Here is a 25582-nt window from a genome sequence, read left to right as displayed (position 1 = left end):
AAACATGACTGTGTTTCCTGTTAAAGTGACAGAATCTGGATCAAATAAACGTCAGCAGGTCCGAATGGGAGGAGGAAGACGTCTAGGACTCCTCTGTACCTGCCCCGATGTGCTGTGGCCAAACAAAGGAAAACAAGCTACACCAAGCAGCCAGCTTCCATAACAATCCCATCAAGAGTCCGAGTTCTACAGCGCTTACGTCAACGTCATGAAAATCCAGCAGGATCCTGGAATCAACAGAAATGGTCATAAGAAAGAAAAAAAAAAACTAAATTTGAACAGATCGAGACTCATATTCTAGAAATATTGTGTTTTTATATACTTGAGTAAGACTGGAGGACGACTGGCAGTCTGACTGTCTCCAGTTTGGTACTTGGGTTCTCACAGCCGGTTTACTGAACATGTGACTTCCTCTCAGTGGATGATGTGTTAGCCGAACTTGAAGTTTCTGGATGCTGTCAGGCTCCGTTCTGAAGTATAAATAAAGGTTTAATAGTCTGGTAAGTGTCCCCCTCCTGCTTGCACACATCAGGCATGGGAAGGACTGACAGAAATTTTCTGTATATTTTTCCACCCCAACATTGTCTGGAATGACGTTTCCACTGGTTTCAGTTTGATCAGTGATTTTATTTATTTTGCAACACAACTGTAAATTCTGTAATAATTTTGCATTAAGCTGATGGTTCAGCAGTTATCTGGAAGTCTTTTGTCGGGTTGGGATTAAAGTTACAAGACCCTGAGTCACTGCTGGAGGAAGTCCTCCGTATTCCAAACCTTCAGGATAAACTTGGGGTAAGAAAGGTGATCATATTTTTGAGTTTTTGTAAATCAAAATCAGTACCCTGAGATTGATGAAGTTTCCAGTGTATTTAAGTGAAGCAATGAACTGATTTAGTTTTCACAGAATATAAAATTTGAGTGGTGTCCTAATATTAAAGTTTTGATCATTACTGCCCCCTACTGTCAGAAAACGTCACTGCTGCCTGTATCCTTCGCCGTCAGCATTTTGTTAATCACTTTCAATCACTTCTCATGTTAAAAATCTACTAAATGTACTTAAAATATGTAAAGTTAAAAGACCAGATTTTTTTTATGCACACATCTGGATTTGATCTGAATCATCAGAACATCTGAACTCTTCTTTTGCAGGTTTGGGATCTTTGTCCTGTTGCAGGACCCAGTTTCAGCAGAGCTTCAGCTTTCTGACAGCTGGCTCGAAAATACGTTGGTTTTCCAGAGTTCTTGGTCCACTAAATGGTCACAAGGTGTCCAGGTGCTGTAGCTAAAGAACAAGCCCAAATCATCAGCCTTCCACCACCGTGCTTAACAGTTGGCATGTGGTGCTGTGCAGGGAGGCCAGCTCCTGGGAAACTGGCAGCGGTCTTTGTTTTACACGTTGACCCGTCCATGGTTATTTGTGTTAACACACACCTGAATCGTTCCAACACATGGAGAAACATTTCCAGACGTCATGCCAGAAGTCCAAATTTACTGCATTAAACCATCGTTTGCAAGATATTTGAAATCTTCTATGATCAGTTTTAACTTGTCTTCTAGCAACAACATGGATATTTATCTCTTTAAAAAGACAAATGTAAAGAAAACCCAACAGACCTACAGCAAATCATCCAAGTTTATTTTCCTGCACATTTAAAAGCAAAATTAAAGTACAAGTTTGTACCTATGAATAATAGCCCCAAGATTTTAGAAAAAAAAACAACCCATCAGCTCGGCTCTCTGGGGATACGGGAGTGGCATCAAGATTTAACGTTATTTAGTTTCTGCTGTTTGCTGGACTCTTTAACCAATCAACTGAAACCAGCACAGCAGGTCAAAGTCTGAACTCAGCTGTTCTCAAAACAACCAAGTTTGACTGTAAATCACAAGTTTAGGCAGAAGCCACCAACGGTACCTGCTGGCCTTCAGTCAGCGATGCCCCCTGGTGGTAAATCAGAGGAACTACACTAAAAAAACCCAGCAAGACCAATCTGATGCTCCATAAATTAGCTGGGCAATTCCACCCTCAGCTCAGCCTCCATCAACCAGTATTTACACCAGTGCTTCAGCCAGTTTTACATTTCTACAAACCAAAGAAAAAAACTCACCAGCTCATGTTTCTGATTTCAAACAAGCTGCTGGAGGAAGGAAGCCAAAAGTAAACAAATATACAAAGAGAGACGACGCAAACCCAAACTGTTCAGGTGTCAGGATGGGTCTTAAACCTTAATATAAACATGACACAGTGACAGCCCGGCGACTCTTCAACCGGTGGAGTCCGAGTTAAAGGTGTTTTTAAAATCTCTGAATAATCGTTTCTGCTGACCCACCTGCTTCATTTCCCTCACAGCTAAAATCTCTGCCCCCTACGGGATGAATAACGTATGTAACTCAGTTCAACGTCTGGAGCTGCACAGCTGGATGAATGTACACGAGGAGCTGCAGCAGGACTGAGTTCAGTCCGACTTCATCCGCTCCAGGAGCCCCGCGTTACGTCAAATCAGTGCCTAAAGAACATGTTCATCTCTGTCCAGCTGGTTTTCTAAATAAAGCTTTAGTCTAAAGAATGTTTGGAAAGTGTTTCCAGAGCCGACGTTGATGGCTGTAAATGTTCAAACCATTTTAGCTCAAAGCTTCGTTACATTAAGATTTTCCTCATTTCTAAATGTGACATGTCAAAAAAAAAAAAAAAAAAGTTTGATTTTACAAAAAACAAATTACCGCTTCAAACAAACTTTCATCCACGTTTAAAGGCAACATTAGACCAGAAAACAGTTTCTCTCTTATTAATGCAATGACATAAAAAAGAACAGGAGGGAAAATGTAGACGTGAATGAAAGGCAGGGACGGAGAGAAAAAAGTAAGAAAACATGCAGACAGTATCTACAAACGTCAAACTACAAAGAAAAAGTTCAAACAGTAAAAAAACTGCATGTGACCGTCATCGCAGCTCCTTTACACGGCAGGACTGAAACCAACCGTCAGTCTGCAGGAAGCTTTCTGCTGTTAAATCAACATAAAAGAAGAATTACCTCAAACAGCTCAAGACGAAGGAAAAAGAAAAGAAAAATCCCACATGGTTCCAGTCCGACGCCACAGTGAGAGGAAATCAACAAAAACACAATCAATACTGTCTCATGATGATGATGTCAGCAGTTCTCACTAAAAAACCGTCCTTGAATGCCGTTTAACCCCAACACGTCAGCTGGAGGACGATCCTTCCTTCTCTCGCGTGACGGCAACAGAAACCTGTTAAACAAAAGGAGCTGAGGTGTGTGTGAGTGTGTTTGTGTCCATAGTTTTAGGCCGTCGCTGAGCTTGGCACTGGTTAGTTTATCAGCAGGCAGCGTCTGCTCAGGTGGAGCTCAAAGTCCGCCTCCTCGTCCTCCTCCTCCAGTGATGACGGGTGTCTGAGGGTTCGCCGCCGTGGCGCCGGCCGCCCGTCACTCGTCTGAGCCGGCCGAACGCTTCTGGTTCCTTTTGCGAGGAGATCTTCTCGGAGAAGCCTTGTCTGGAGAAGATAAAAGAAACCAGCCGTGACTGACCGAATCTGAACAGAGAAGTCAGAAGCTTTGGTTGGAGGTTAGACTTCCTCCACTGAGGCAACGTGGTGATGCCAGCGCTGCACCACCGTCACTGTGGCTTATCACAACCGGATCGTTCATTTTAAAAAGAAAACATTTTTAAAGTCGGAGTGAGACTCGATTAAAAACATTAATCTAATTAGAGGCTCTGTAATTAATCACATTTTAATTGTTTAACAGTTAAATGGATTTTAGTGAATGACTGAATCTTATAACAGAGATGAAAATGATAAACTTAAGCTCTAGTTTTAATTGTGACACCACCAGGTATCAGTGGCCATCTACCTGATCATTAACATAAATTTAGCAAATAAATTACGATGTAAACGTTTTCCATTTAAAGATAAAGAGAATATGAAGCGATCTTTTTAAAAGCTGGAAAAATTAGGATGGCTGTATACAAGCTAAACTGCTCTCAGCTCTAATTCAGTAGAAAAAGTAGTTTTTCTATCAGGAAACAATAAACTGACTTTCTGAGAAAAGGAAAATGCAGTTTTCCTCCAGAAAATACTCGACATTTCTGGGAATTTCTAGAATCTTATTTTAATATCTGAAAAGTTTTGAAGGTTAGATGTGATTCACAAAGTTCTTTCCATTCCTGCTAAACGGCAACAAGACTTTGTTTTAAACACAATCCTCATTCACTTTTTAATGAACATCTCTAAATGCATCAAAACCAGCTGATGAAATGTGATTAAATCTGGATGCAGCTGTGAGACAAACAGCACCCCTCCTTTCTTAAATAAAAGAAATAAATACAATAAAAAAAAAAAGAAAAAAGACAAACAAGATTTTTTTTCCCCTTTTTTTAAATAAAATAAATAAATAAAACAAAAACTCAGTTTTGAAGAAGACACACATTAGCTGAATAAAAAGAAAATGGTGAATCCAGATTTAGATGAATTACTGCAGCATCTCAAACTCGTTTAAAGTGAGAAACGGAATAAACAATAAAACCTACAACAGGTCTTTGTCTCGCATGATGTGTCGTCTGTAAATCTGCTTCAGAAATGTGTTCAAAGTCCCTTAAAAACAGACGAGTCGTGAAGCAATCTTAATCAGATTTAACAGAGAAAATCCTGCCAGCTGCTCTTTAGTTCAAGTCAGAAAACAACCAGCACAAAGACAGCAGACAGATGTTCTGATCAGCCAGCATTTCACCAGAGTTGATCCAACTTTGAGTGTGAGCCCCCCAGTTCTGTTCGCTGCATCTTAAAGACGTATTACTGGCCGTTACAGAAACTCCCTCGCTGCGTATTATTTTATTTACCTGGTCCTCGTGCCTTGCCACACCTTTTTTATTCATAGGTAAGATGGGTAAAAGGGAGTTAATCCATCCATCCACAATCTGTGCCGCTTTGTCCATTAAGGGTTGAGGGGAAGCTGGAGTTTAAGGGCTGGACACACGGGAGGCGGCGTCGCTCTTTTTCCATTTCCTGCGGAACTTGCGCATTGAGACGAAAATGGCTGCCCTACTCCAGCCAAGCGACAGGTCACATGCGTGCATGTGAAATGTTGCGCTTGTCCACGTAGACGTGCACACGGGGGCTTGTGGCGCGATGCAAAAAAAAAAAAAAATAGAAAATTGTTCCATTTTTGTTGTGTCACATAGCGCTACAACCAATCTGCGAGGGTTTCATTGACCGACCAATGAGAGCAGACTAGACAGTGCAGTCTGACACACCTTCAACATGGAGGATCAGATCGTTCTAGCTGTCCGACCTTCTCAGACTTCACGCAAAGATGATAGAGATGTAAATAAAAGGCAGCCGGTGGCGCCAGGGTGAATTTGTCTGGACGCAGGTTCTGGATTTATCTGGATCAGCCTGGAGGTCCGCCATCAGATGACGTTCACCATGCTGTTTCCCCTTTTGTAAACTCTGATGAACCCGGGGTTCTTTCTCTTTTGTACAATAGAATCAACAGCAAGATTTCTGTCACTTTGTGCAAAATCCTCTGACTCTTCATTCACAATTTGTCACGGACTGCTTCGAAAATGTCAAAATTCCCTCCAACGTCACAACCAATCACATTTCTTGGAGAAAAGTGGTCTCAGAGCACGATGCACGGCGCTGCTGCAGCCACGTCCCGAGTGTTCGGTTTCGCCTGTTGCTGTCGCCTCCCGTGTGTCGAACATTTAGCGGGCGGGAGGCAGGATACACCCCAGACAGGTCGCCAGTCCATCGCAGGAAGGGAGTTAATATGTGTAGGTCAAGGAATTACAAAGACCTCTAAAACACGACATGTATGACATATGACTGATTTTTAACATTTTTTTAAATTGGCAGACACACAATCCTGATAGGAAACCCAGTCAAACTGAATCTATCAGTCTATCACTGAATCAGAACATCTGTACTGCAGAGAGAACAAGCAGGTTTACACAGAAAGCTTTACACACACTCAGTGGACATTTACTACGAGCCCAGAAACGTGGGATCAGACACACACGACATGAAGCAGACCTCACCTCTGCGACTCTGCACTGAAGACGCAGGAAAACATGACAGGGAAGGCAGAGAGGGAAAAAGAAAGAAGAGGGTGAGTGATCCTCATGCATAGCGAAGGTTAAAGATCGTTCTGAAACAGGTGCGCAGGAAGAGAACACACACATCAGCTGATTCTGTGAGGAACAGAAACATTGAAGGAAGTTTGTAAAGATCACCAACGATAAGATGTTTGTGTCTTTAATTTGTTTTTAGATTTCTCCATCTTTCCTTAAAAAAGCTGCCAGGACAGTAAAAGGATGTCAACACATCTGTAGCAAAGACTAATTAGAGAATCTCTGCAGAAATCTGCAGCTGATGTTTGAGCTGGAAGTGTGTAAATGTGTGAAGAGGACGCACTGATCTGGTTGAGTGTTTCCTGAGGGATCCAGCTTAGGTCGACGTCGTTGTGGCTCGAAGTTCCCATTTCTACTTTCTGAGCTGGGCGCCTCCTCTGTGGACACAGACAGTAAATTCATAGCAAAGTAACTGGTTCCGATGCAAAAACCGTAGCTTAAAATGATGTTTTTCTCAGAAGTTTTATTTAACAAGCAGGTTAAATCTAAAAATATTCAATTAGTGACATTAATGCAGGAAATCCGCAGAGTCTAAATGAAACTGGATCGGGTGGAATATCTGCATCATTGATAACTGATAATAAATATAAAATCATCGTAAAGTATCCGACCTTTCTGGACTCCAGCAGCTGGTGAAGGCCCACGATGACGAGAAGCCCGAGGCCTGAGAGGAAGACGTACATGAAGATCCTGTTGGAGATGAAGGAAAGAAGAACAAGAGAGTAAGAATGGGACAGATGCAGCGATAAGCACATGGATGGTTCGAGGGATGAAATATTAACAGTTACGTTTCTCCATCAAGTCCATCCTCTTTCTCAGTGATGGTGACAGTCTGGTTGAACACGGCATCCTGGAAAACATTTCCCTAGAGGAGGGAAGAGAAGACAGGAACGGGAAAAGGAATGAAAGAAAGCGGAAAGAAAGAAGAAATGGTCAACAGAAGAAAAGAGCAAAGACAGAATAGAAAAGTAAGAAAACGAAAGCAGGAACCAGCAGATTGATGGAAGAGAAATTCATTATTCTTATAATTTATTGCTCGTTTTAATTCATTTTTAACACAGAACTAGACTTATTATTTTGATCTAGTCTTTCTTACACTGCTGTCCTTGTAATTGAGGTTGATGACGAGTCCAAAAGGCCGCCCTCCCATTGGTTCAGCTGGGATGAAAGAGTACTCGAAGGTGGCCTGTCTGCCAGAAGGAACCACGGTGCCAAGCTGGAGAGCGGTGAAGTTCTGGATGTAGAACTGGTAATCCTGAACACATAAATGGAAATACTTTGTGGATTAGAACAAGTCACAGAGATAAAAACTTTGTTCTGTAATGCAAGCGATTCGTCCATTTTCTCTACCTGAGGGTAACGGAAAGAAGCATCCAGAGAGTCCACGATGAAGTTTTCTGACCCCTTGTTGGTGAATCCGAGCAGGAACTTGACGATGTTGTTAGCTGGGAAGTCTGGGGAGAAAAGAGGACGGGGTCAGAGAATTTTAACCCAAGCTCTGGCAAATGCAGGGTATTAGAAACAAGCCGAAAACAATCACCTTCTCCTTTGACAAAAAGGATAGTGGTGTCAGCGTTTGGGGAAGCTTTCACCTCCCCTACCAAAGCTTCTTCCTCTTCATCTTCTTTTTCTTCTGTCTAGACAAACAATTTCACTATTATGGAGCTGTAAGTATTTAATAAGATTTAATGAGCAAATATTTCTAATAAAAGGCTGATAATCAGATTAACATTAATCCTTGTGTTTAATCTGTTACTGTACTGAATATTTGGCAATCTTAACCCATAATGTGATCACTCAGACACTCACTAGTTCTGTATTTTCATCATCTTCCACTTCAGCTTCATCATCCTCATCCTCTGCCGTTGCGTCATCCACAACATCTTCATCTACAGCTTCAGCCTCTTCATCCTCTGTCAGATCCTGGGCGTTTGCCACCGGCCCTGATGGACAAAAACATGAAACCGTATTAGAACCACTGTGTGGTGTTAGAGGGGTTTATAATATTTTAACCACAGTTAAAGACACCCTGTGACCCAAAAAGGTCCCAAAAGTTGTTTTTGTTTCTGATGTGACCCAAAATGTTTTCACTTAAAAAATAATGGGAGTACAATCAGTGTAGTTATGCAGATGCTGGGTGAGGTCTGCTGATTCAAGGCTTTTTTTTTGGCTTAACTGACATGTATTACAATGGGTTTATTTCTTGATTCATGGATGAAAGCTTATTGAAATTGTGACTGGTTTAAAGAGACAAGTATCTAGAGCACACATTTCTAATCTGTTACAGATATTAAAACGTTGACTCTGCTGTATTATTACGTATAGTACAGCATGACAGCAGAAAATGCAACCTGCCATAATTTCATCCGCATTTTTTCACCCATCATGTAATCGCAGTCTCCCAACTGGTAACAAGAAGACTCCTGATATATTTGTATACGTTAAATGATTTCTAAATAAAAAAAATCGCAGCTTTTTAGGCCATTAGTAAGCCACAGATTCCAGACAACCAACGTGACTGAAATCAACATCAGCTTAAAACACCTCCCAACCCACACTTACTACATGATCAACAAACGCCATTTAAGATTACAATCCAGACTTTCCGTGGGCTAAACAAGCTTAAAAGATGTGTGGCTGTCGATAATATAATTACATGAATTTAACCGGCATTTGTAGGAAAATAACCTGCGAAACTTTGGTGTGTGTGGCTGTGTATGTTTTAGCTAAGCGAGCTAACCTTGAGGAATGGTCTTTTTCTAGTTTTAGGTAACATTCAAAACTGCGCTTTGTCCACAGTTTAGACCATATCGAATGACTCAAGTGATTAGACTTAATTAAAAATATAAAAAGTTCAGTATCAACAGTGTTGCTTAATGACAGCTAGCATAGTAGCAGCAACTTAGCTTTCCGGCTAACAGTCAGTAAGGACACGTCAGTCTAAGCAAGCTAATGGGCTATATTTATTTCACCTAGCTAACGCAAAGTAGCATATGATGGAAAATTCGACATTCGTTTGTAAAGTAAACTTAACGAGATAGCAATAAACAACACAGTATTTATAATGCGACTATTAATAATTTAATAAGGACGTGCTTTCGGTTAGCACATGTCAAATGGAGAGCGGCCTTCCTCTTTTTTTCGCCAGCTTGCTAGCTCCGCTAATGCTAGCCCTTAACTGCTTCTAAAACTATTGTCCTCTTCTCCGTCGGTGAGTGCAGCCATACAACTAACTTACCTTTCACAAGGAGGGTCGCCGGGAAGGCTAACAACACTAGCAGCAGCAGTTTAGGTAAAAATTTAATCATTTTCAAGTCAAAATCAGTGCGTTCTCATTCAGTGTCGGTCAGCCAGCCTGACTCCAAGCACCTCTGTACCGCCTCCGTTACATTTACTTTGACATGCGCGGTGGATAACGACCGTAGGTGTATTGGTAAAGTATGTACCCAGTTACAAATTGTGTCTACCACAGTGACTTCCTTCACTAGTAGACACGGTGAAGGTATCTTGTAAATGTCTTATTAGTACAACATCAATTTGAGGTAACTGTCAAATATGGTAATTTAAAAACGAAAAGCAGACCGGAAACAGGTCATGTAAAAAGAAAGCATGGATTATTGGGGAAACTTATTTCGACACTACACCGGAAGTGTGTGACGTTAACGCTGCATAAAAAAACTACTAAATTTGACGACTTATGACTAAAAATTCACAAGTTAAAATTATGTAAGTGCAGTCAAAGCGCACTCAGACATAATGATGTTTTTTTTAAATGATCTTTTTTTGTAACTAAATCGCAATTTGAATGAAGAAAAGAATGATAAATGTCTGATAAAAGTCTGACTTCAGCATGAGAAGAACATCACTATTGACAGTTCATTTGTTTTTATTTCTCTCACATGTAACACACTTCAGTTATGGCAAAATAACAGCTGAAACAGTGATATATTAATTCAAATAACATGTAAATAATTCTAGTATAATATGTGACAATGTAGAGACTAAAATAAAATGAAAAACAAACAAAAGAAAAAAAAACAACTTTACAGTAATGATATTAGAAGCGAAAAATTCCCAATGCAAGAATAAAAGAAAAAAAAATCATTATGAAATGACACCCATTTCCTATTCGGTAATTTATATTGTTTTACATCTAATTTTAATCAAACAAAGAAAAACAAAATGCTTTGCAGCTAGAATGACAAAAATGGATGAGTGAAGGTTTATTCAGTACACAACTGAGAGGCAATCCACACAGCAAGACAACAAACCCTAAAAACACAACTTACTGGATACATACGAGTAAAAGAGTAAAATATATCTTTCAAAAACTTAGACATGATCCCGTGTATCAAAATATTCTGTGACCTACAGAGATCTCTCGGCCTGACATACAGTCTGTTCAGATTTCAGTCCGTGTGAACTGTTGGTGATGACAGATTATCTGGACGGCATGTGGTGTGAAAACTTAAATTAATTGTTTAAAAAAAGAGAGATAGAGAAGGAGAAAAGCACAGTGTGTTAGTTAAGTCCTTTACAAACACAGAGGTTAGCGCTGCTGTTTAACACTGAAGCTGTGCATTGTTCCATCTCTGTAAAGATTACTATCAGACATCAAAAACTAAACTACACTCACCTGAACAGGAATTCAACTCAGGATATAAAAATGATTAAACCCCAGAGATCTCTAAGTCCTTGTTCATATTAATATCTTATTAATCCCCCAGCATGCCTCTGTGCTCCTTCTCCCTTTGGTTACATCACTTCTTTTCCACCTCTAGAAAACAGATGACAGATCCAAACATTTCACCATCAGTATTTCTTTCCCTGCTCCCCATCAAGTGTTAGTCTGCTGTTATTCTGTAGTTTTCTTATTGTCAACAAATTCCTTAAAAAGACCAAAACCATCAGTTTATCTGTGAAAGCTTTCCGATGCTGATCAATAAAAACAGCTCCAAAAATACCGTTAAAGTCTAAATAAATCATTATGTTATTACTACTGATCATTCAGACCTTAAGAGGCTGGTTTGATGTGTCATGTGCCAACACACCAACCAAGTCAAAGACCGACCACCGTGACCTTCACTGAGCAGCATCCTCATGAGAGGTATGTCAGCAGGAGGGAGTATCTTTGTAGCCACAACCAGAAGGTCACTGGTTCGAGTCCCGGATGGGGGAGGTTCAAACCTGGGGGGCGGTGGCCTTGCTGTGTGGAGTGTGCATGTTCTCCCCATGTATGTGTGGGTTCTCTCCAGGTACTCCAGCTTCCTCCCACCATCCAAAAACACAATTTTAGGTTAAACTCTCTCTAGGAGTAAGTGGTTGGTTGTCTCTGTGGTGGCTCTGCGATGGACTGGCAACCTGTCCACGGTGTACCTGCCTCTAGCCTGTTAATTGCTGGGATTGGTTCCAGCTTCCCCAAGACCCTCAAATGAACTAACATGAATTCTTTTTATTGATTGATATTCCTGTAATGAAGATGACTAAATCAAATTCACCAAACTGTATGAAATGTTGTTCATGTCCTCATCCATTTTAAAACCTGACCAAAACTAATACAAAAACTTTCAACTGAACCCCTTTTTAGTTATAGTGGCTCATGTTTTAGTTCCTTATTTAGTACAAAGCACATTTTAATACAGTCACATGCCTGAAGAATAAACATCCACTAGTGTAAATCATCAGATCCGCCCCCATGTTAATGATGCTGCAGTGATACTGATCAGCTCATTAATTTACATAGTCACATATTTTCTTTTCTTCTTTCACTTTTCTTTCCATCTTTTGAAGCTTCAGCCTGCTTTAGACACAGGATTGTAATGCCAGAGCCAGCGCCTCGGTTCAGTGACCACGTGTCACCTTAAAGGTACAGTGTGTAAGAACTGAGGACATCTAGTGGTAAAGATGGGCATAACTGTTGTGAATGGACGGTGGCCATTACTGGCCAAAACGCTTCCAGACAAACGCGTTTTCATCCGTGATGATCACACAGAGCTGTCTGTCCAACCAGAGTGGTGTGTATCATGCAGGTGGACCCACAGCGAGTGGGTTATTTTAGTAAAGAGATCAGATACCAATAGAAACACAGTTTTAGGCCCCTAGACCAGGGGTGTCCTGCAGGTTTTAGTTATTTCTTTACTCCAGCACACCTGAATAAAGTCAAATGGATCCAGCAGTTTCTAGTCATTTTCTTCACAACAACCCATTAGTGTCAGTCAGGTGTGTTGGATCAGGGAAACAATGAAAACCTGCAGGATGCCGGCCCTCGAGGACCGGAGTTTGACACCCCTGCCCTAAGCAAATAAACTGGATAAATAAACCGAGCACCAGCCTGGAAACAGAGAAAAACCTTAAACTGTCTTCTTTACTCACCTAAATGATTAGTTTTGACACTACAGCAGGCCGAATGGACAAGGCGACTTTTTTCTGCTCTAAACCACCACCACAGAGCGTTTAATGCTGTTTTTACACAAGGGTTAAAAACACTGAATTCATGAATCATGTTTTCAGGGGAGCTTGTGTCCTAATAAAGGGAGACAAACCTTTAGTTCCATGCTGTCGGGGTGGATGGCTGCACATACATGTGGATAAATGAGCTAAAACAAGAGAATGAAATGTACCCTGAATCTTCAGTGTTGTAAACATGGTCTAGAAACGTGAGGGCATCGTTCATCGGTGGTTGCACGTATGACCGAGGACATGGAGACTCCAGAGTGTGTCATGTTATTGAAGAATGTGTCTGCAGCTCACTGATGCAGCTCTGAGGAATTAGACATTATTTTATAATGTTTCAGCTCAAATCTTTCATTATTGGTTCTGGTCTTGTGGGTTTTCTCATAAAGAAAAATAGAATTGTGCTTTAAACTTAGATTGAATTCACATATTTTTCAGTTCTTTTTAAATGACCTTCAGTTTGTCCCTCTTAATCTGTCTCCATTCACCTTTCTTCTGTCTTTCCTTCCTTTAGTTGTAAGTGTTTATATAATTATTAACAGCATGCTAGATTTATCCCTCCACCTGATCTTCATCCACCTGATGTCCCCTGTCTGTGATGTTCGGTGCATTTCAGTTACCTTGTAATGAAGAATTATATCTTTTCTTCTGACCACCGAGTCAGTTTCCAAACAAACAGCTTCATTTTAATTAGTGGGTGACTGTGTTCCCTAAAGTTAACCAAAGCATGTCTGTCTTGCTGCATTGCATAAGTAGAGGCTCTCTTTACAAAAAGCTGCAGCTTTGTGCAGAACAGCTGAAAACATGAAGACGTCATGTCACTGCCGTGTTTTCCAGAGGAAAAAACACAATGACAAGCGACCCTGAAATGCAAAGAACATCACAAACATGTGCTTTATGAGTGAAGAGCCATCCTCTCTTCCTCGCTCCCTCTCCCATGCTTCAGTTGCAACACTCCACGTAGTTTGCCGGCAGCATCCCAGACTTGCCGGTTCTCTGCACGGTCCCGTACATCCAGCCTTCGTCAATATGCTGCGCGTTGACGATGACATCGCCGTCCCTGAATGACACCTCATCATGGTCCTGAGCTGCATAGTCGTACAGGGCTCGATAAACACGCTGCAAACAGGATGAAGGAACAAGGTCAGGCCTGGAGATCAGATATCAGTGCCTGTGTTGGCCCAACTTTTAGGTAATAAAGTTCTCACAAGGCTAGTCTCATCTGTCTGGTCTGGCTGTGGAAATGCTAGATGGTAATGAAAAACGGTCAGATGACTAATAACATTTTTCACTGTCTCATTATCTGTTGAACAAAACCTTAGAAGACGAGGAAGAAGTGTAACAAGCCGCAGTCCTTCCGGACGAATTAAGACTACAGTAGCAGCCAGATGCTCGATTAACTCATCATCATCAGTATGAGCACCCACATATAATGCCAAGGTGGAAAGACATCAGCTTGTTGCTGTCCATAATGCTGGGAAGGATTATAAGGTCATTTCTGAACTCTGTCATACAGAGAGAAAGATTCACAAAAGCCACATCTCAGACTCTCCAGGCCTCAGTTACCATGTTAGATGTTAAAATTAAAGGCAGCACAGATAGAAAAAGTTTGGCTTTTTGGAAAGGTTGGAGATTAGATTTTAGATTAAATTAAAAAAGTTGTAATGTTCTTCAGCCAAACGGGACCAGTTTGCAGGATTTTTACTTACAGGAATCCATCTCGAACTGTGGATCGGATCTGACCGTAAAAGTACATGATACCGTCCACAATGAATGAAACAATTAATAAATGAGCACATTTTTTAAGTTATATTAGTAGATGTATTGTACATTACATCCTGACCAAGCTGCTTTGTTTCCTGGTAACGTAACTCATAACTTGTGAGCTTGTTTCAGCATATTATGATCAGGGAATTTTAAGAAGTCTCTTTTAGACGATGTTTTTCAGAAACATTTCAAATCTCATAAAGCTTCAGAAAACTGTGAAAGCTGTTCGTACATTTGCTCATTTTCTCCTGATAGATATGCAACTTTCCAAAGCTCCACCTTCACTGTTGCTACATGTAGAAAGTAAATTATAATAAAAACCACTGCAGTTTGTCCAGGGGTCGTCCAGCTGTCAGTTAATTAAGGAATAGCTGATTAATGACTAATGACATAATACAGAAAATGATTAAAGCTGCTAAAGGTGGTTCTGCAAGCTGTTGAATGATGGGCGGGGCTTAGTTTGATGTTCAGTAAATAATGGCACCGTGTATTAAGTCATGAGTTAATAATCTGAGGTTTATATTAATATAAAAACAAACAAAAAAAACAGGTAACCTTTTATGCTCTGGCACATAAAACATACCATGGTGGCTGAATGTGGCGGGGAAGTGACAGATCTGACTGAGGACATGCTGGTCTGGTGCATGTAGCCGTGATACTGCTGGTGGGGCTGCATCTGGACGCTCTGGTGATGGTATGCTCCCGGGAGGACTGGAGCTGAGTGAGAAATAAGCACATCAAAGATGTCAGTCTGGAAATAATCTCCTGTATCTGCTGGATTTTGTAAGTCGACTCTCCTTTGCTGTGAATAAAATTGGAGAATGATGTGAGCTGTTAAACACAGCAAAGACACAGTGATGCTCATGCACAGACCTGCGAGGAGAAAAGTGAATTAGTCTAATTTTGTTGTGGCTTGATGGATGTGCTGATCCAAACTTTCACCCTGCTGTGAGTCAGAAACATGGGAAGAGATACCGGGAGTGCTGGTGCTGCTGCCGTCCCACAGGTCAGAGGTCAGCGAGCTGACAGACTGAGGCCGGCTGTGGGTGAGCGACTGCTGGGAGGGCTGCCTGCGATCGGTCCGCTCTGATAGGCAGCCGCCACCAGGGGGCAGCACAGGACAGCGAGGAGGAAAAAGAAATGGAGAAATAACAAGAAAGGGTCAAGAATTCCATGAAGAACTGTAAACACAAATGTCTATTTTAACTGAATATGATTTATTAATCTGTGGCACAGAAATATGATAAGCTTAGGAGGCCAGAAAAGCAGTTAGTTGAAGTTCATTTGGTGACTGTAGGAAAAATATGGATCAAACCAAAACGACAATGTTAGAAGTTAGTGAAAAACACAATCATACTTCAATTTTACAGAGATGTGAGACGAATTGAAAAAATGTACACGTTCAATTATTAATAAAAAAAGTAAAGGGAATTAAAAAATACCAGGAATTATCAGCTGTTAATTTGTTGTCATAAATCATGCATTTGTTGTGCAGAAACGTTGCGGTGTCGGCGTCTGAAGGGGACTAGTTAACTACCAGACATCCTGCGGAGACTCTTGGACTGAATGTTGTCCTCCAGAGGGTCAAAGTCAAAGATGGAGCCTGGGTCTGTTCTCCACACCTTCAGGTCTTCAGAGAAGAAAAGTCATTTCTGTTTACACTGAAATACCAGCAGACGACTGCAGTAAAACCTGCAGTTTGTTTTACTTGATGTGATTTATCTGCTTTTCTTCCTCACATTAGCCAAACTCACAAAACCATGCACATAATCAAGAAGAGATTTAGTCTGATTTCATTTTGTTTTTCATTTCCCCAACATTTGAAGGTGCTGCTTTAAACTATTTTTCAGGTTTGTAAATATAATGTAGTTTGTGAGTGAACCGGAAACGACAGATTTAAGGTTTAATGGGTAAAAAAGATTTGAAACGAGGATTACAGATGAAATTTGCTCTGACGATGGTCAGCTGCTTTCTCCAACTAGATATCAGTAATTATTACAGAAAAATTAATACTTGTAAAGGAATTAAAGAGGTTTTTTTGTGGTGGATAATGATCTGTGCTGTTATTTATTGTATGTTTACACTTATAACTGTTAGTCTGACCACACTGTTTCATTTTCTAAGTACAGCTGACTTCCTTTGAGACAATCCACCATCATGCTGCTTTTTAAAAAGATTTTTTATGCTGGTTTAGAAGCTGTGTCGCTCAAGTGGTTTTCAAAATCGGAGGAAGTTCAAACTTCTACTTCCAATCTTTCAGATGATCTGAAGTCGCTAGCAAACAAGATGGACGCGTTTAAAGCGCTAACAAGCGTACAGAAGGACTACAGAGGAAACAGTATTGTGTGTTTCACTGAGACGTGGCTACAGGAACATATCCTGTGTTCATACACTGCTTTACACTGCACTGTACGAGCAGATTTAACCAACAAAAGGCAGCGAGAAGCTAAAAGAACGAGGACCTGACATGATAAAGAAAACGATCTGCAAACAGGAGGAAAAAAAGAAAGCTGGTTCTGAACTGTGTTCAGTCAGAGGCTTCTTCAGCTAGCTGCAAGACAGCGCGTGTACCACACACCGGTGGTTTTCAAAGTGAGGGGCGCAAGATCATTTCAGGGGGTCATCAGGTCATTTAGAAAAATAAATGCCTTCATTTTTCAAAAACATTTGGGATTTTTAGCAGGGCTGTCAAACTAAACCATTAATGAAAAGATAAATTAGCATCTTAATTTTTAACACATTAACTCATAAATAACAAAGTTAGTCCACATGACAAATTAAAAATCTGAGTTTGACTTTTTCTCTGTGACTGAAGCTGATTTTGGGCATGAAGGTACCAAAACCCACTTCATCCTCCTTATTTATGACGGTTCTGACAGTTTCCAGTTTTACATTTAGATGAGGACCTATTTTATTTATCACACAGTTTATCACAAATATGTCGTTGGTGGGGGTCAAAAAGTTTGAAAACCACTTCTATACACAATCTACACAATAAACACAATAAACACAACATACACGATATACACAATCACTTCTAGAAAAACAAAACAAAACACTGCAGCATTATAATTTCCTCTGAGAGGATAAATAAAGTACTTTTCATTTCATATCATTTGGATCCGATGTCACGTCGGATTTTTATGAATAAGCCGAGGAAGGAAAAGTTGAGGTCAGAGCAGCTGACATGAAATCACAGCAACCTGTGTATAACTTTCAGGAAAAACTGGATTCAGATGACAGACAGCAGTTCAGTCTGAGCTTCAATCTCTTGCAGCTGCTGCTGACAACTTTATTAGTATTATCTGTAAAAATTGGCTCAGTAACATCACAGCCACTAGGGTGTTCTATGGGTGTTCCACAGGGCAGCATTTTAGGTCCTTTACTGCTCCTTTTGCACATTAATGATCTTCCTCATGTGATTAGTTTTTCCAATTCTCTCTTATATGCTGATGATACTGTTATTTTTCTGTCTGGCCCAAACACTGACACCATTAATCACAAATATGCAGCATTTGCATGACTGGCTGCAAGATAATCATTTAACACTTAATGTTAAGAAAACAGAAAGCATGTACTTTTACTCATCTAGGAGACAGTTATCCATATCCAATCCCATCACCTTCTCCAACCACAAGCTCTCAGTTGTTTCCACATATTCCACATAAGTATTATTTGGGAGTCTCTCGTGACTCACATCTCACTTACTGTGAGTATGTCCAAACCCTAACCAGAAAGTTAAATCAAAAGTTATATGTTTATAGTAAAATTAGACCACATTTGTCTCACTCTGTCTCTAAAACATATCTCCATGCAATCATTATGTCTACTCTGTCGTATTGTCTGCCTGTTTGGTCATTTACAACAAATGAAATCCTTGAACCAGTAGCAAGAGTCTATAACAGAGCTCACAAGATCCATAACAGGCTTCCAGGCTGGACTCACCATTGCTCTGCACTATCGTTGTCTAATGCTTTGACATTTCAGAACTATACAATCAGCCATGGGATTAAATTGTATTATCAAATCTTGAATGGACACATCTCAGCAGCACTTACTGCGTTGGTACCAAAACTCAGCTCGAGGTCCGACCGCTCGACTAGATCTGTTACAAATGGACTTTTGCCTTTACCGGCCTTTAGGAACTGCTGTGGTCAGAGAGCTTTCTTTTATGTGCTCACTAAAGCCTGGAATGAGATCCCACAGCACATCAGGACTATAACATCTACTAGACTATTTAAAAGAATATTTGCTCGCCATCTAATGGACAGGTACAGCTGTGACCACTGAGGTGGCTCCATAGCCTCCGCTAAAGCTGCTTCTCTTGGTCTGTGTTTGTATGATTGTACTGTCTTGTCTTGGAATTTGTGATGTGTGTCTGGTTTGTATGTTCTGCAGAGCAGGAACCTGCTGAAAAACTGTTCTTAAACTGAGTCAGGCCCGATTGTTTTAATCTTTTCCTGTTTAATAAATAAAAATAAAAATGAAAAATGAATCTGGATGTAAAGGAATAAATACAAACAATGAACACAGATGAAACAAATTAGTATGTTTGTAATGGTAGAAATATAGAAACTGCTCCTAATGATCTGATTAATCAGGATAAAATCCCTGCACTCGTGTGCTTCCAGTCTCACTCACCAAATGGTTTCTATAAATATGGACACCACAGATGGCAGAGGGATTTACAGCAGCATGCAAAATCTTGGCAAACCAGGAAAATCAAGCTCACGGCCAAGTTCTCTAAAGATTTACCTAATGCATGACCACAAAGACGCAGAAAACCATAAACCACTGCATTCATAATGCAATGGAGAAATGAACAAGAGCAGCTGAAGAAGATGGTAAAATAAATACTAGTGCCACAAAGTTTAGTATCAGAAGTTTTTAAAATACATTTTTAAGTCATCTTGATGCATTCTGAAAACCTCCTGTGAAAAAAGTGAAAGAGAACTTCTGGTTATAATGAGCAAAGAAATGGGAAAAAAACAAGTTTTTAAAGAGAAGAAAAACATCTTTCCAACACCAGGACCGGGGATGGACTGAGCAGGATTTGGCCTTTAACATTTAACTGGCAGAGAGAATAATTAGTTCAGTTAAATAAAGTTTGGAATAAAACGTCACAAACTGATCTGAAGATGGAAAAAGATGGCGTCTCAAACACGCAGTGGACACCTCAAAAGGAGCAAGCTGCAGACAAAAGTAGTTTAGAAAATTCTAGACTATTTTCTTTGCTTCATATTAGCTAATATTTCTGTTTAGGTTTCACAGAGTGATGAATCTTCCTCAGAGGAGTAACAGTGGGAAATAAAAGAAGTACTTTTGTATAAAATATTAAATAAATGTGTCATCTTTAACTTACTGTATTGCAGTGTGAACACACACACACAGAAACTTGAACAGACCTACGATGATGCCTCCTGGTCGTCTGTCCATCTCCATCATCTGGGGGTGGATCCCTTTGCTGTAGCCCGCCTCTCCCATCATCTGATTGGCTCTCTGGTAGCGTTCCATGCTCGGGTCGTCCAGCCCCGGCGTGAAGCCTCGGCCACGCGCCCGCTCGAAGTCCTCGTGGTACTTTGCCTGATGAAGTGACATCAGCACAGAGATGTCACATCACCAACAACCACAAGTACAAAGAGATCATACACACACCAGCGTGAGAATCACAACACACACACACACAAGGGTGCATTTGGTCAGTGAGCAAATAAAACACACTCCAAGAATGTTTTAAAGTCTTTATTTGTTAACTCACTCAGCACACACACACACACACACACACTGCCCTGCTCTTCATGGTGGGGTTAGTGTCGGTGCAGCAGTCCCATCTGAAGTGCCACATGATCACGTTAGCTCCTTTCCAGGTGGAAACCATGACAACCAGGCTGCTACCATGGAGACCGAGTCCTGTGTCTTCCTGACACGCCTGTACTCAGGTGTGTCCAGCTCAGTGCAGCTCCGCCCCCTCAGCTCCTGCAGCCCGCGCTGGTACTTCACCTGTCCAAACACACACACACACACACACACACACACACACACACACACACACACACACACACACACACACACACACACACACACACACACACACACACACACACAGTGTTACCTGGACAAACAAGGCTTGTTTCTGTAGGTCTGTAAGACTCCATTCACGTTGCAGAAAGGGAGGACGTTGCTGCACAACACTGAAAAGTCTTGAGGGAACCTTCATTTCTCTATATAGAACATAAACGCTGCAGTTTATGGAAACATGCAAACATAAATGGAAATATACATTTATGTCGTATATGGGGCAAAAACGAGCCTTCTCTTATTTCTTTAAGCAGTCTTCAGACTTCTTGAAGGATTTCTAAATCTCGTTTGGATGTTTCTGCCTTTTGCTCCGTTCTCTGTCCAGATGGTCCCACACTGCTTCAACCATGTCCAGGCTCTGGGAGGATTCATCCCAACATCAGATCTGTTGTCATTCATTTCTGTCCAGTTCTTTAGGAATCTGGCAAACCTCAGCCCTTTCTCTTTGTTTCCCTTCTTTAAGAACGGCTTCTTGACAGTCATCCTTCCATGGAGACCAACTGAAGGTCCAGGTGCTGCTCTCAGGTCCTGTGTCAGGTCTTTGCTGGATTAGTTTCGGGACATTACGTATTGATCCTGTTAATCTGTCGTAGATAGTTCTTTAGTCCTGACACATTTGTTGTTTTAAGGACACGCTCAGACATGTTTTCGGTTAATAGCAGTTTGGGAATCGCCTTATTGCTGAAAAACAAAACTATTTTATGTCCAAACTGTCTTTTTTTCACAGATCCAACTAAAGGAATGAGAACAGATGAGTCTTCGTTACAGGCTGCTGGTAACAAAGAGCCTAAAGGTCACAAATATAAACATATTTAGCTAAGCTGTCTGTGTCCACACATCACTGCTTGATTAGTTAAGTTTGAGGCCTTTTTAGGCTGAATGATTCGTAGGTAAACGTTAAGCTGGATGACAAACAAAGAAAACAGACATTCCTCTTAAATAGCCAGGTAGAAGGACTGGACTGAAGACGAGTGAAGAGGCTGATTTCCGAAGAAAATCTTAAAGACTTTCATAAAGCCTGAAGAAATATTTCTTAAGACCAGTAAAAAAAATGACAGGAAGGTCTGGCTGCTTAGAAGCTAAATATAAAGAAATGAGGCTGCATCAAGACTTCAGCACAGAGATGTAAATAACTAACGTTGTACAGTAACTGGGGGTCGACATGGTTTTAGTTGAGGCGGAATATTTTACGCCACACAGCTAGAAAGACAAATGTTTGCGTGTATCTTGCCGAGCTGATGTTTTCCTGGTTTTGTTTGACTCTCTCCACCTCTGGAGTCACTCCGACACTCGAAGCCTTCACGGCGCTCTGCTTGTACTTCACCTGACAAGAAGACAGGCAGGGAATCAAACTACACACCGGCGGCTCAGCCTTTTGGTTCCTAATCATGTTTGACTGACAGATTTTCAGTCAACTTTAGCTTTTCAGCAGCTGCTGAGGTGGTTCTACAAACCTCCGAACAGCAGCTGCTACTCTGTCGTGTTTATACTCACTGAGCTGATGTTCTCTTGGTTGCGTCGGACTCGCTCCATCTCAGGTGTGTCCATGACGGCGGTGCCAGATCCCACCTCCTCCCTGTAACGCACCTGAACACAGTCTGATGTCAACCAGCTGCTTATACTGTTCAAAGTGCTTAAAGAGACGGCAGCTGTAAGCATTTTCCTCCACCTGCCTCAGGATGAGGATGTTTTAGCCTTCCTCTGGTGTGTTCTGAGGATGGAAGGATTGAGTTTTGTGCCGATAACCGTCACCTGGATGTTCTGTTCATTAAGGTCTGTAATACGTTTCACACTACAAACTATTTGTCTGTTAAAAGCACCAAAAATGACCCGACATCCTTTTAAGACTTATACAGAATCCAGTCACAGGTAAACAAATGAGTGTAAGAGTGACATGCACCATTAAAACTTCCAGTACAAAGAAAATGCGACTGGTGAAGCAGGAGACCAGTTAAACTAAAGGACACCCAAAGACCCTGGACTTTTCCATAAGAAGATAAAAGATAAAAGATAAAACATTAAACAAACGAACAATTCTATGCTATGAAAAATTATCTCATATCTCAACTCAATATATCTCCTTAAATATCTTTAAAATGTTGTGATGAGGTTAATGGATACGAGGAAAAGCCTTCAGATTCTAAACCGGAGAGAAATAAATTATTAAGCAGCTTCATTTCTTCAAAAGATGGAAACCCTCTCAATGTGTGTTAGAAAATATTGGAGGAAATCATTAACATAAGGGGAGACATGAGGTGGAAAAGATGGATCTATAAACAGTAAAAATAAGACTTAAATTCGATCATTTACTCTAAGCTGTCCTTAAATTCTACTTGCACCAACATTGAATCACTTTTCTTTTTAAGGTAAAAAGTCTCCCAAATATTTTAAATTCACACAAAAATATCTTTAAAATAGTCCAAAAACACAAGGAAGGAGCCACATCTAAACAAACTCCTGTTGGTTGTACTAACGAGGACATGAACTTACGTTGCTGACTTTTTTGGCGTTCTCTCTGGCGAGGACGATCTCTGGCGTCTCTGTGACCGACGCCATCAGACCTCTCATCAGCTTGGAGTCCCAGGAGTACCGCAGCTAGAGGGCGCCAGAGAGCCGCGTTAACAGGACTTGCTTGGACGGTTGGACGATGGAATAAACTGCCGTGCTCACCGAGCTGATGTGTCTCTGGTTGGCTCTGACTCTCTCCATCTCTGGGGTTTCTGAGACCAGACTGTAGCTTCCTTTCAGACGCTCCGCCTCGTCTTTATACTTCTTCTACAGAGACAGCAGAGTTCTCAGAGGGAAAATAAAGTTTTTATTAGTAGAGTGTATTTTACACACAGACCTGGCTGTAGATGTCTTTGAGGTAGGAGGCGTGCAGCAGTTCGGGAGTGTCTGTCACTGTCCCGTACGAGTTTTCTTTCAGCTGCTCCGTCTGTTTGTACTTTCTCTGCAACACATAATCAGCTTATTTGTTAATCAGCAGCTCCACTAACAACTGAAACACAGATTATTATATTAGTACTGAAAACGTGGTTGCAGTCACTGAAGAAAGATGACAAGTAGGTAAGAACAAATCCAACAAGCAGGTCCCTCTCTGCTGTGCTTCAGCTCTCCCTCCAAAGACTAGTAACCATAGCAACTGTAGAAGAGCCTTTTGGACTGAATGGTTGTCATCAAAGAAACAGTACTGAACTTATACAGATCTTCTCAGTGAGGCGCCTCCTCATGACGGCTAATTCTGCGTGAATTTGATAGTTCATGATAAAAACACGAGCTAGTGTGCGATGCGGTTGGTAAAGTGAAACTCAACCAGAAAATGACGCAGCATCCTAGAAAAATAAAGCTGTGACGTGCAGTTTCTCGGTCTTGGGAAGCTGCAGGACAATGACTGCTCCAGACACGTACATACAAATATACATAATTCACAAATACTAATACACAATACGTGTGCACCGGAGTCAAATTACATGTTGGTGTACAAACTTTTATATAAATATATATATATTAATGATTCTAATAAATGACACTGTCTCATCAACATGAATCAGACATTTTTAAGGTCAGAAAGTTACGTAGTGCTACTTTAAGGCACAAAAGCCTATTTAACTACACTGGAAGAAAAAAGAACCTGATTTTTTTTGACAGGCTCAAGATACCAAGTTCTACTTCAGTTATTTGCACTGCTTTCAGCTGATGCTTGTGTTTGCTAACATCCAAGATACTATTCTTTAGGTTAATTTGCATTTTGAATCTGGTCTCTTGTAAAGTCCGGAAATCCTTTTAAGACTGAAAAAGAAGGAAAAGAAAAACTCTGGGTGCCTGAGTCTAATAATGAACCTAGCATGCTCTCCGTGGGGCCTGGACCCAGATACCTGGCTCTGGATCTCTGACGCTCTCTTGGCTCTTTGTATTTCCAGGACATCAGTGCTCAGCTCCATGCCTTTACCCATGATCTCCGTTTCCAAATCCCGCCGGTACTCCTTCTGTGGATGTCGTGGCAGAAACAGACAGCTGAAGCGGATGTGTGGGGTTTATATGTGGGTCTACAAGGTGTTTTACCTGGTTCAGTATCTGATTGGCATTTTTAACCCTCAGTAGCTCGGGTGTCTCTTCAAGACCAAGACCAGATAAGCCCCGCCCCTTGACTTCCTGCTCCAGATCCTTCTTGTATTCCTTCTGCAGGGAGACAGAACGATAGCTGGTGTTTTTACTGGAAGCTATATGAATGTTCTGTTACACAAATTATCTAGTCAGTTTAATCTTATTTAATCCCTTTTAAAAACCCTAAACACGAGTAAATTATGTGATTCTTATACCTCTTATATCTTTCACCTCTTTGCTTTCCGGCTAAAGTCTCATGACTGGTCAGATATTTGGTTCTGGGCTAAAACCTTGATGAGTGAAACCAGGATACTTCTAACACTTTAAGCTCAAAGAAGGCTTTAAAATTTGTAAAACATTACATAATTTTGTTCTTTAACTTCTTAAAAATGTAGATTTTCATCTTGACTGGGCTTGAAAAAACCCTTAAAGCAAATTAAATATTGGATGATGGCTTATTTTCAGATCTTCTGGCCTCTAAAAGCAGTTTATTGCAACTCATGATCACAGAATGGACATAATCTGTGACGATTAACTCTGAAGAAACTACAAACTAGAACTAGCTGAGATTATTTATCCTACGTTTTAACACATGTGTTTGAGTGTGTTTCACCTCGCTCAGCAAGCTGCCAGCATGGCGGGCTGTCAGGTATCCAGGTGTCAGGTCGACGTCCACCAAGGCCTTTCCCTTCATCTGCTCCTCATAGTCCTTCCTGTACTCCCTCTGAGGGAGAGAGAGAGAGACATAGAGACACACAGAAGAGAGAGAGAGAAAAGAGCTTAGGTGTTTTCAAGGCAGCTAGAAGTTGAACGGTTCAGGACTTCTTTCCAGGAACTAAAATATTACTTTAGAGGAAATGATCCAGGTTCCTGCTGTAGAAACACAGCTTTATTAAAACACGGTATTTTCCCTAAACGGTGCAGTTTGTTCTGAGAAAACATGTATTTAACTTTGATAACTTAAAATTTTCTGTGACTTTTTTGTTGGTCAAGTGTACAGCGGGAGGATTCAGCCCCTTGGACAACATTAGACCCA

At 40.8% G+C, this 25582-nt stretch overlaps 3 protein-coding genes across 8 annotated transcripts in view; all 3 read right to left on the bottom strand.

Moving 5' to 3' along the window:
- Positions 1-1615: 1615 nt before the first annotated feature.
- On the bottom strand, positions 1616-9597 carry ssr1 (signal sequence receptor, alpha). 2 transcript variants are annotated; one of them, XM_041968871.1, is made up of 10 exons: positions 9383-9597; positions 7954-8087; positions 7685-7781; positions 7495-7598; positions 7241-7399; positions 6933-7009; positions 6756-6834; positions 6428-6521; positions 6052-6066; positions 1616-3508 (listed from the first exon to the last, which is right to left on the bottom strand). In XM_041968871.1, exons 1-10 carry the CDS (start codon positions 9450-9452, stop codon positions 3441-3443), a joined length of 897 nt encoding a protein of 298 aa, XP_041824805.1. In that variant the 5' UTR covers positions 9453-9597; the 3' UTR covers positions 1616-3440. The 2 variants fall into 2 exon arrangements, with proteins under 2 accessions (XP_041824805.1, XP_041824806.1); XM_041968872.1 differs by lacking the exon at positions 6052-6066 and having other exon boundaries at positions 9383-9587.
- A 415-nt stretch (positions 9598-10012) lies between these two features.
- Positions 10013-25582, bottom strand: part of nebl (nebulette) — a 130058-nt gene continuing 114488 nt past the window's right edge. Inside the window, exons 5-8 of one of the 2 annotated variants that reach the window (XM_041968874.1) lie at positions 19770-19947; positions 15902-15994; positions 14948-15081; positions 10013-13716 (exon numbers count right to left, since the gene is read on the bottom strand). In XM_041968874.1, coding sequence (XP_041824808.1) covers positions 13540-13716; positions 14948-15081; positions 15902-15994; positions 19770-19947 — 582 coding nt within the window. In that variant the 3' untranslated portion in view covers positions 10013-13539. The remainder of the gene's footprint in view (positions 13717-14947; positions 15082-15901; positions 15995-19769; positions 19948-25582) is intronic. The other variant, XM_041968873.1, reaches the window with a different exon arrangement.
- LOC121629222 (nebulin-like) overlaps positions 19941-25582 on the bottom strand; it is a 61481-nt gene continuing 55839 nt past the window's right edge. For all 4 annotated transcript variants that reach the window (XM_041968836.1, XM_041968834.1, XM_041968835.1 and 1 more), the window contains 9 exons: positions 25160-25270; positions 24505-24621; positions 24318-24428; positions 23288-23392; positions 23113-23217; positions 22933-23037; positions 21937-22029; positions 21674-21766; positions 19941-20364 (listed from right to left, as the gene is read on the bottom strand). In XM_041968836.1, coding sequence (XP_041824770.1) covers positions 20212-20364; positions 21674-21766; positions 21937-22029; positions 22933-23037; positions 23113-23217; positions 23288-23392; positions 24318-24428; positions 24505-24621; positions 25160-25270 — 993 coding nt within the window. In that variant the 3' untranslated portion in view covers positions 19941-20211. The remainder of the gene's footprint in view (positions 20365-21673; positions 21767-21936; positions 22030-22932; positions 23038-23112; positions 23218-23287; positions 23393-24317; positions 24429-24504; positions 24622-25159; positions 25271-25582) is intronic.

This window comes from Melanotaenia boesemani, chromosome 18, assembly GCF_017639745.1.
Source record: "Melanotaenia boesemani isolate fMelBoe1 chromosome 18, fMelBoe1.pri, whole genome shotgun sequence".
NCBI classification, from domain to species: Eukaryota; Metazoa; Chordata; class Actinopteri; order Atheriniformes; family Melanotaeniidae; genus Melanotaenia; species Melanotaenia boesemani.
Note: the sequence above shows the minus strand (reverse complement) of the source record. Positions and strands in the feature narration are given on the sequence as shown.